General features: G+C 37.0%; 1 protein-coding gene across 2 annotated transcripts in view; it reads right to left on the bottom strand.

Moving 5' to 3' along the window:
* Positions 1–12063, bottom strand: part of RPS6KA5 (ribosomal protein S6 kinase A5) — a 79059-nt gene continuing 66996 nt past the window's right edge. For both annotated transcript variants that reach the window (XM_033062084.2, XM_033062085.1), the window contains one exon: positions 1–10646. In XM_033062084.2, the coding sequence (XP_032917975.1) occupies positions 10407–10646 (240 nt within the window). In that variant the 3' untranslated portion in view covers positions 1–10406. The remainder of the gene's footprint in view (positions 10647–12063) is intronic.

Here is a 12063-nt window from a genome sequence, read left to right as displayed (position 1 = left end):
TTTGGCTACTTTTAAGTTCAGGGAAAAGCCAGGGTAGGGTCTAATCATGGGGTTTTCCACTGTGCTACTCCCATGCCTCTTTCCTGCCCTACTTCAAACTGGTGTTCAACACTGCTTGTAGGCAAGCAGGTGAAGAGGGACCCTGCACTGTCTTCACACAACAACAAAACTTACAGACACAGTTCAGCTAAATTCTACACATGACCCAGACTATAGCTTGATCTCCAGTTTAAACTTAAGAAAGAAAGTATTCCTAGACAAATTGAACTTCAGAGGCAAAGATGTTTTCCTTTTCTTTCGACTTACTTATGAAAACAGTGTCCAGAATAGTATTCTGGATTTTTTTAAAAAATAGTAATTATATGTTTTCAGAAAGAAAAAAGAGGTTTGCATTTTATTAGGCCTCTACTTTACAAAACTGAAAACCAGACATATACCATTTTTTACTATTTCTTAAGGGTAAAAATAAAATACAAATGTCATACTGCATTCAAACGTGTTGCTTGCTGCAGTCAGCGACACTAAAACTATTTGCCAGCTCCACTGCCAGACCACCAGAGGGAGTAAAAAGCTACATATAACTTCGGAAAATCTCTAAACCTGTAGGCAGCTTAAAACATTGACAGAAAATACTGTATGTTGTGAGTACTATGACAAATGGCTAAGTTGCCGAGGACAATGAATAACTTTAGCAACATCATCAGTATATTACTATCCAGAGGCAAGAAAAACATTGGCGACAACGGAATGCTCAGCTACTATTTTTGTTCTGTGTTTAGAAAGAATGAGAAATCATTCATTTAAATTAGATATTTCAATTATCTTAATAACTGAAAAGAAATCTTAAATAATCAGCAGATCCAGAATTAGCACAAATAGTCTTAAACAAAGAGTGGCTCCCCTGGGGCTCATCATGTGCCTTTGAACAGGTCATGGAACACCAGGGGCATCCTGAGGACACTGGGCTCGTGCCTATGTGCCAAAGGAGGGTGGAAGACAGCGGGAGAACACAGTCTGCCCAGCCTGATGTGACCCGAAGAGAAAATTTGCATACAGGGCTACGTTACTGTGTTTCAAAAGCAAGGTTCCGTAGCAGAGAGGGGAGGAAACTTTCTAGGATCAGCTGGGGAAAATTCCAAGATATCCATACTCCTACTAGTCAGAAACAACACGGAGTGGATCCAGTAACATAAATGTGAGCAGCTATTTCTGCATAGCAAATATGGTTTCGGAGACCTGACAAGTCACCAGTTTCTGCCATAACAACTGAATAAGAAAAAAAAAGTCTTATGTTTTGGAAATTAAGTATCATGCAAAAAACCCCAACCAACCAACCAACCAACCAACCCAACAAAACCAGAAAACAAAAAACAAAACAAAACAAAAGTTGAGACCTGCTCCAAATAAAGTTATATAAGAAATTAGACCTTTTTTAAGTTATCACAATAATTAACTATTTGGTTAAATACCAAAGAGGTAGCAGATTTCTTCCAGTCTTGATGTCTCCAAAACAAGACAGAATGTTTTTCAGGCAACATGAATTGGTCAAGCACAAGTTATTTGTCTTGAAACAACTGATTCATATTTGATACAGGATGTCAGGAAATCACAGACAATTCCCTGAAATCCTTAATGCATTGTGCAGTGGCAGTCTACAGAACACCAGGCATCACCAAGAGACTACTGAGGACAAAGCAGCCAGCACCATTCTGCCACAGTGTAGCCCACGCTGTAATCTGCACTGGAGTGTGCACTGCACTGTGTGCAATTCTGGTCTCACCGGTTTGATCAGTATTACACTTCTGACGCTCCAACAATACTCAGTTAGCTCTACACTCTACAGCTTACCTTACCTTGTCTAACTCAATCTTTCAAAACTCTATTGCCTAACACTCTTGTAGGTCAAAAGACAAACTCTGCTTTCAGCTTCTGGATTCTCTAAAATTAATTTTTTTCCTGTTCTTATCCTCTGATATGTCATAGTTCCTTTCCATGAAAAGCTCAAATTGGTATTTCCAGAGAAGATTACGACTGAAACATGATTCATTTAAAATACAGTAACAACATCAAAGAAATCTCAAAAAGGCCTAGCATTCATGTGAAACCACAGAATGTAACCTCCAGTCTGCTTCACTGCTCTGGAGATTATGCTATCAGCACAGATAAGGTAAGAACAGCATATATGCTTTTTTTAGCTGCTTGGTAAAAACTCAATTAGAAAACAATAATGTTACTGTGACTATAGCTCACTGGGAATGGATGTGAACTATCTTCCTTTGGACTTCATCTATCTTCACAAAGATGATTCACAAACAAAGCTTTTAGGGATTAACTGCCAGTTTTAGCCTCTTACTGCTCCTGCTGGATCCAAATACAGGTTCCCGAAAATCTGAAGTTCCACATCTGCAGGACAAAGTTGATTTCTCCTACCTGTTGCTGACCTAGCTCTACTTCAAAGCGTAAAAGATAAGTCAGCCAGTCAGATCTGGCACCTTATTCAGAGTATATTTAGATCCAAGTTTGAAGGTGCTATTTCAGCTTGTACCTTTCGGTTTGCACTCACTTCCCCTGCCCAAAATTTTTAATTACTTAGTTATTTTAACAACTGTTCTTTTTGTACTTCTAGCACTATTCATTCTGTTTGTCAGTCAAGTCATCTGAAGAGTAAGGACCTATTTAATGACCAGTGCAGTTTAAGCTGGGTATTTACACACTGATAAAGGAAAATGTTTACTGCATGGCCTTTCTTCATACTTTTACTTCCTCTGTATAATAGTCATTTGACACTACAGTTCTTTTTGGGCAGAAATACCCATGTATTACCTTTCAGGAGAAGCAGAAAGACTACAGAAATCAAAGAAATAAGTGGGTTAACATAAATAGAATGGTCAGGAAAGTAACAGAACTAAATATATACTATATGGGGAGTAAAAACCAATAGTAATTACAAGCAAATACCATATTCACATCCTCTGAAAAACCCACACAAAACCTGCATAACATACTTAATCCCAATATGTACTAGAAAAATGCAGGATTCTTTAGGTTTGATGATAGCATTACACCATAGGATTTTACCACATATAGGCATATTCACACATTTTCCTCCAAACCCAAGCTCCTGACAGTGCTGGAGATCAGTAATAGCTCAAATACTATCAGTCTGTGTTAGAGACTTGTTCAGATACTTCTCCCTACTGCCTAGAAGTCATGCATAATGCAACAGCCATCAACTGCAATAAACAGCCAATAAACTCTCTGGTTATTAAGAATAAAATTGCCTTTACCCAAGTATCATCTGCCTAACATTCAGATGTTTGGTTTATTGTTTTTTACATTTTTCTGCAAGACAAGCTCCCAGCACACACAACTTCAGGAGTCAGAAGAACAATGGGCATGCAGACCACCAGCTAGCACAGGGGGGAATACCCACGCTATTCCTCTGCATTCTGCACAGCTCTGGCAAGAGCTTCTCCTATGGGAATCCAAGGCTGACTTGTTAACAACTACAAGATGTACTTCTCCAGATTGCTTTGCATTGACTTTGAAGCCACCATAGTGGTTAACCACACAATGCAGGGCAACAACGACAACAACAACCAAAAAAACAAAAAAATCAAAAAACCAAAAAAAAAAACCACCAAAAAACCACCCAAAAAACCCCCCCAAAACTCTTCCTATTTTGAACACTATAGCCTGAAGCAGAAAACAGGCTGCTGAAGATCAAAACCTTCATTACAGTTATCATTCCAAGACAGTGGAAGAGTCTGATTTGCCAAGTGTTGATCATACCCAGGTGGTTAAACAGACTTGCAAATAAGGAGAAGTACCCCCAAGACAGAAGCCCAGAAATAGATTTTCCTAAAACCTGTGGCTCTTGACAGAACAGGATGGCCTTATCATCCTTCAAATAAGCATGGTTAGGTTTTAACAGTTCTAGAGACAGAAGCATTCACCTGATGTCTGGTTCCACCAATCTTCCACAAGTCTTGAGCAGTCTTCTAGAACACAGTTTTCCTGTATTTTCTCCACCACTGTATTCACAAAATTATCCTTTCTTTTAGTACTTTTCCCATCAAATTCTGAATCATCCTCTGGACTCACTCCCACAATCCTGATTAATTTTCTGAACATTGGACAAAATAAACCAATTCAATTACTTCTCTTGCTTTTTGATAAACTTTTATCACACAGTTTTGCACTCTGTTGGCATGACAAAAAATTTTAGAGAGGTGTGTATTTGCCAGAAAGAACATTTCACTGTAATCTGTTGATAACTGGCATTAAGGAAATCAATGTCCACAATGCAGCATTTTACATTTGAAAATGAGTTTCCAAAAAGAAAAGGTGCCAGGTTAATCTGTGTGGGTTTTTTTTTTTAATTCAAAAAGATTTTAACTGAATGTGGAGATCATTGCTCCTTCAAAAGCAATGGTGTGCAACCAGAATGTCCTGTAAATTACAGTGAGGCAAAACACTCAGCATTCCCTTCTTCCCATCTCTTTCTCTCTCCCCACTCCCGGCCCACACTGACACATGAAATAGAACACCCTGTTCCTCTCACTGCAAATTAACAGAGCCTGCTCCTTTATAACCAGCTGTCAGAATCTGTCACCAACTCATTTTTTGCTTTTACAGCTTCAAAGGTAAAGGTAGAAATTAGGATGATTTTTTCCACTAGAACTCCAGCAAAAGTTTTTATCTGGCAAGAAACAATTTTGCAGGTTTCTTTCTCTGCAGGTGAAAGAGATCAATACTGTAAAGATATCTGTAAGCATCCATATTTGCTGCAGGAACATCTTAAGACTGTCAAGGTTGAAAGCCAATGCCAAACTTTTATTCATTTCTGTAATCCAGATGTATGTTAATATTCAAAGCCTGTTCTCACTTCGGTCCTGAAGTAGATCTCAAGTCTTCCTTTCAATTTGACAGCACTACAACTGACCTGCCACAGCTGCATGCCAATTGGACTGACAAGGTGATACACACTAAGCAGAATTGTATGAACATTTGAACTTAAAAGCAGCAGGGACACAGCACCCTGAGCTCTAATTTGTAGCATCCCTCTACAGTGTACACATCACCAGAGAGTGGGATCCTGTTCCCTCAAGCAGGTTTCAACAAGAGAAACTGCTACGTACAGCAGAGTTATCTGTTTAAAGGATGAGAACTCATTAAGGAGACACGTGAGAAAAGCTTTGAGGTATTTGCTGCTTTTGTGAATTTATTTTCTCTTCTCCACTGCGTATTACTTTTAAAGGGAAAAAAGCATAGGTACTGTTACTAACGAGTGAGCTTCTCCAGACCATACAATGATACCGTCATGCTGTAAAAAGTCACCTCAAGTAACCTAAGGACAAATTTCAAGCATTGTCCCCTCTTTATAGCATCATCTTTAAATTTCCCCCTTTCTTCTCACTTTCCTAAATTCCAAAGACTTTACACTTGAAAGCTTATTTAGCATAGCTGAATGTCACAGAAAATCACAACCATAACTTAGATAAAATGTACTTGGTTAGACATAGTTTAATCAGCAAATATCATTAATATATATGTGTATTTTGAAATGGTTACCCTTCCAAACAGATTTATATTGGTTATTCACAAGGCCTAATCTTAAATCCTTTAATTTTTCTCCTACTTACAAAAATAAATCATAATCATACTAAGACAATTGCACATGTAACAAAATAAAAAAACAACTGGGGAAAATCAAATGAACATAAATGAGACCAATTTTAAGATTTGATGCTGGATTTGTTAAAAAGTATCTTCATATTAAGAAAGCCGTAAGAAGTTTGCCATCAGTTCACAGTTTCATCTGTTAGGTTTTTTGGCAGTTCCTGAAGCAATTAAAGAAGAGTTGTTTTTCTTTCCTTTATTATTGGCATTTCAAAGGAAATTAGCAGACTTCTGCATGACTCTTTTAAATACAGTTAGATTGATTGCCAATTTTTAAAAGCAATTTTACATGTGAATAATATGGATTCCTTTCTACTACTGAATAAAGTATTAGTCAGACCAGCCATAAAATCTCTACCTAAACACTTATAATTGTTTCCCAACCAGTTGCTGTCTCCCATTTCTATCACACAGAACATGAAGGTTGTCAAAATACATGTTTTCTTGAAATTTACATTATTGTAAAAGACTGTCACTTATGGGGGAAAGAATGAAGATCATTAACTTGGTAATAACACCTGGAACGATACTTGAGACATAACAAATACTTTCAATATGATGAACTAGATATTATAAACCACACACACATATACTCAGGGACTTGCAGAGATAGGAAATGTTTATGTTGGACAACTGTCAAGAAAGCTTGCAATTCACTCTCAGTGAATAATACATGCACATGGAGATAGCCAGAAAGTATCTTCCCAGAAGCTTCTCACCTCTGGCTTCCTATAACCTTTTTCCTATTCTGTGGCAGCCCCCTTCTCTGGGATCCTCCGAATGTGTGTGAGTTTAGAACCCATTTTTAAAATACAAGTTATCTTAATCAAGGCATATTACTTTAAACTGAGATCTAGACATGCAATACAGCATGAATCTACATGCATGCAGAGAACCCATGCACAGATTAAAAACGTAAGATGCTTGTGCAACATTTCATGACAACCAATGGACACATTTTCTGCTGAGAATTATTCTGTTCTCAGATGACTGAGAAGGTATAGAGCTGTGTAGGAATTATCTTGTTCAGAAAAGTAGGCATGAAAAAGGGCTGAGAAAATATGCCCATCAGCAGAATAAATTTGAAGCCTCAATCCATTCTGTGATGCAATACATGTTGCCCCTGTTTAATGAAGTATTTAATGGGGTTTCTTTTTTTTAATAGCATTAAACAATATATATGCCAAAATACACCGATTCTTTCCCTTAAAGTATAGAAATTTCACTAAGGAACAGTAAATCATGTTTTCTTTGTATTTCTCTAAATCCTTTAGCAGAATTACCTGCTACTACTAATATTTGTGTTTCTAAAAGTATTACAAAGAAATGGTTTTACCAGATATTGAGTACTTAAACCCACACTAATTGAAATTTTTACTCATAAGAAATTTGGCTTTTCACACAAATCTGCCTACAACGTTGCTGACAGCACTGTATTTCTGACAGCAGACAGATATCATTATTAGACATTAAAACTGATTGAGGTATAGCAGCACTGTGAAGAAAACTTAATCTGAGTATACACATAAAGTGTAACATCTCTCCACCAAAACAATATGAAGTATTTATAGTACTAATGAAGATCAACTTGTACACTTCAAATTTGAAAAACTGGTCTGAGTATGAAAAATACAGCCCACGGTCTTTACATGACCAGGCTGTTCACCAGATTAAAACACAGTTCTGCCAGGAGTAAATACTCTCCTGCAAGGACATCAGAACAAGAAATAAACTTACTCTTGAGTTGTCTAGTTTGCAACTCAAGTTTCAATGTATCAATGTGTATGTACAACAGTAGTTGTTTATGGAAAGACGCTAATCTAAAAATTCAGACAGCTTAGTGTCAAATACACTTCCTCGAGAGCTCTGCTAGAGCAGGCACTCAGAGGTCATAAACATTTTAGCTACCCTGGGTAACTGGTTCAAAGTAAATGTAAGGTGACACCTATGTGTACTTAGCCCTGCCCAAAAGAAATACCCTGGGTTAAAATTTTTATTAAACAACTACCACAAGAGCACAAAGAAGACACAGAAATATTCAGCTATAAAAGTTGTCCTTGATACAAGTGATGTATTGCAATAACTTTAGTCTCAACAGTCTCTCAAAACCTGTGCAGAAAAAAAGATTGACAATACAGCCATTATGTAGCATTTAGTATCTTGTGCAAATATTCTTGTTGTTTCATCAGTTTGCCAAGAAACAGTTTAAATTTCCCAACAGGGAAACAACTGTTCAGTGTTTCTAACATTGCTGGGTCAAAATATTCCAAATCCACCTGGTATCCAAAAGATTCTTACACTTAAATAAAAACAGACTGAAACTGATTTTTGTTGTCTTCATCCTGAAGACAACAAGTTCCACGAACTCCTCAAAGTGCAAACTTTACAAGCAATTACCTCTTCTCCAATCTCCCAATTCATTTGTACTGTCTGCAGAACAAGTATTAATGGTGGATTGTTTGTTGTATTTACAGTAAGTTTATTCTGGAAAGGAAAAGTATTCTTTTACAAATGAGCCATGTTCACTATTGAGATTACTTCCAAAGAGAGCATTCAGAAAGTAAACCTTAATATATTACATTGACAATTATTTTTCAATACTTTAACATCGGCCACTTAAAGTTGGTTGTGTTATTAGCACATAGACTGATCTTTAAATATACTACTTCTACATAAACAGTGCAAATCTCAATATTCACATCAACCTGAAATTAATGCTGCAATTACTGTTGACATTCACATCAAGAAAGTAGTAAACTATTTCACATGAGCAATTCCAAAACCTCAGAATGCCATTATTAATATTAAAGAAACACAGAACAAACATGTTGGGCTTCAAAGCCTTGTTTTGATACACACAGTCCCTGTAAACATGGATGTATTGTATTTGTCAATACTGGTATCTTATATAATTCTATAAATAAAACTACTGATATAAACAATTTCTATAACTTTTTCTTTTTTTGCATAGGGTTTGGATTAAGGTTACTTTAGGATAAAGACAGCTGTTAACAAAATCCTCTAGTCAATTAGTCTTCCATCACACAAGTTTAGGCATATGACAAGGAGCCTCTCTGACTTCAGTGGAAACTTATACATGTAAGCATTTGCAAAACTGGAGTCATCTTTAGCACTTAAAGTTACCCCTAGTCATTGAGAATACAAGCTATAAAAGAGCTCTCCATAAATTTATAAAATATACTGATTTAAAAGTTTATGCTGATGTTTCTCTAAGTCACATTTATGATTCCAAACAGTTATGTACATACTATACTATCACAGTAGGAAATACTTCACTGTAGAACACCACAGTGAACAAGTTGTGAAGCACAGTGTTCAATATAATTTCCCTTTAGTATTCCCAGTGCATAAGTTGTTAACATCTACACTACACAAGGTGCCCAGGTCTAGTATTTGTTATATACAATGTAAAAGCAAGATAGAAAGAGCTTTGCATTTTACAGTAAGGAATGAAAACAGTGGGGAATATACAGGGATTCACTCCTGCAAAGTACAGAATTCTCCTTCACAATGACCACAACCACCAAATACGGTGGATTTCAGTTCATTCAGCCCAGTAAAACAGTGCTCAGCACCTTGTAGGAAGAGAGATCTGAGTGCACTTTATTTTAAAGCATCTCCTTTGGATGTTATAAAGTGCAAAAAATAAAACATATATTCTAATATTTTACAGTCACTATTAGACTGCCAGATTTGCACAATGCAAAATTTAAATAACTTGGTATGCATTTTTATGGACCCTATAATAACAAATGTCGAAACTGGAGTTTTCTTATCTTTAAAAAAATCTCAGTATTTTAAAATTATTGTGTAACTATAAAAAAATATATAAATTATAATTAAATCTTGAAATAGGTATTTTAACATGTGACCATTTTCCAAAGCATCAAATATGAAATTTAATTTTCTCTTATAGCATTATATTTTAGAATCTGTAAAATCTTTTAGAAGTTTATAACTTAAAAAAAAAATTATTGTATCACAGTACTAGACATCTCACCTTATCAGATATCTTTTACCCTAGAAGTGTTCTAAAAAATTAAATAAATTAAAAAAAATTTCTAAGACTTCTATTCTCAGTTGTTTAGAACAAGATATGTGGAGTTATTTTTTAAACAAAATAAAGAGTTCCATAGTGCTTCAATTTGATCTTAAAATTCAAATAAATGGGACAGACTGTAATCATAAATTTAAAAGGCTTAAAATTCTATACTGCTTCGGTGCATTGTACCAATGATTCTTTACATGTATGAAGAATCAAATTCCATAACATTCTTCACAGAGCTGGGTAAGAGCAGATCCCGAAGTTCTCTATATGTTACAGAGCATTCCGTTCTTTGAGCAGTGGGGAAGAAACTGGGAGGAAGATAGTGATACTGAGGAACAGTTTTCTTCCAAGCGGTACCATGAGCAGCACAGCTACTTACCTTGAGCTTGACTGCACACCAGTAATTTAGCCCTCAGAGAATACAATGTCGTTTGTATAACAGTATTATATACTATATCCAGTGATACCAAACAACGCTAAAAGGAAATGTATGGAAATACAAAGCTAAAAAGGTATGACTAAAATACATTTCTAAAGCAACAGACTCTTCCTATGGCAGCCTGTAAGCCACAGGGAGGAAGGGCAGGAGAAGACAATACAGGCACTGCCAAGTCTATAACCACTTAACTCCTCAAGACAGGACATTCTCTGCTTCTCAGTCGGAGAACTGGAAGATGGTTTCCGGGTTATTGCTGTCTGCAGGGTTTGTGGGCTGCAATGTCTTTGTAGGTGTAGTTTTACCATGAGAATGAGAGGAAGAAGAATGGGAACTTTCACTGGAGCTGCTACGTGTCTCTGTGCTTGTACTTGTTTTTTTCATTTTCCTTCTTTTTGCAAGAGGTGCCTTGTCTACATTCTGGAGACAAAATCCTTCCCTTTTGTACTTGTTAAAGGCCTGTTTAAAAATAAAAGGTAATTCAAAGTTTTTCAAGAGATTTAACACATTTTATGCCCTATCACTTATTATGAATGGCCTATGATACACAGGTACAATATAATTTCTTGACTAATTCCTATCGTAACAATGACTCTACCAGCCTTTACAGGTACTTAAGAGCCAATGCATAACGTGACTGATTGGCATCTTCCTCTCCTTGTTCTTTTTACTTTAGAAGTACTTTTATTAAGCCTTAACCTATTTAACACTGTATTTTCAGAGAGGACACTTCTACATTACAGTTTTTCTTTTAGTACAAATTATGTTGGATTATCAGGACCTCTCCCAGAAACAATCACAGTAATTTCACGACTATAAGGCGCACCCTTTTGACTAAAACTTTGGTCCGAATCCAGAGGTGCGCCTTATAGTCCGGAGCACCTTATATATGGACAAAGTTCGGAAATTTGCCAACCCGGTAGTGCGAGCTGCGAACCGAATGGTGTGGGGCCGCAGGGCTCAGCACGTGTCCTGGTTTGGAGGACAGGTGTCTGCTAAGAAAGGCAGGAGCCTCTCTTTGAAATGGAGAATGTAAACCCCCTCCCTCCAAATTATTATAATTTTGAAATTAAGTAGCTCTCAGGCAAAGATATGGGAATTAGGAATTATTTTAATTTCCCTAGTAAAGAACTGCTACTCCTAAGCTGCTTAATTTCAAAATTATAATAATTTGGAGGGAGGGGGTTTACATTCTCCATTTCAAAGAGAGGCTCCTGCCTTTCTTAGCAGACACCTGTCCTCCAAACTAAGACACAAAGTCAGAGCACAACCTGACACCCCGTCAGAGTGACACCCCATCAGGCAGGGTGTTGGTAGCAGTGCCATTAAATGGTGGTTGCAGTCCTCCTGCAGTGACAGATGTGGTTCAGTTGAAGCAGTGGTCTTGTAAAAGGGTGCAGCCTCCCTCCGAAGGTCCAGCGATGATGTGGAAAAAAAGTCCAGTTTTCCTCTGGATTCCAGAGAAAAGAGAGTGACTCGGTGTCCCAGAATTTCAGTTTTTATCTAGGTAGGAAAGGTTAGGCTCTCCCCCCTGGTTGGAGCAACTCCCAATGGGAAAAAGTAATTTTATCAGTCACAATGACACTCAATGGGCCATTAGCAGAAAATGACTCCCTGGAGGAAGGATTGGGGGTGCAAAGATAAAGAACAATGCTCTACTGGTTTCAATGGATGGCCCATTAGCAGAATATCTCCCATAGAGATAAGGATCTGCCCCACCTGGTCACAACAGACAGTGATAGAATAGATACTCTGATCACATCCTGTATTGTAACCCAAGACAGCACGGCTGGTGTGATTGCTACTAATTCATTACTTTGTTGAGCGCAGATCCTTGCTGCAAAAATAAAGTGTGCCTTATAGTCCGGTGTGCCTT

The sequence above is a fragment of the Catharus ustulatus genome, chromosome 6 (assembly GCF_009819885.2).
Source record: "Catharus ustulatus isolate bCatUst1 chromosome 6, bCatUst1.pri.v2, whole genome shotgun sequence".
In the NCBI taxonomy this organism is placed as follows: domain Eukaryota; kingdom Metazoa; phylum Chordata; class Aves; order Passeriformes; family Turdidae; genus Catharus; species Catharus ustulatus.
Note: the sequence above shows the minus strand (reverse complement) of the source record. Positions and strands in the feature narration are given on the sequence as shown.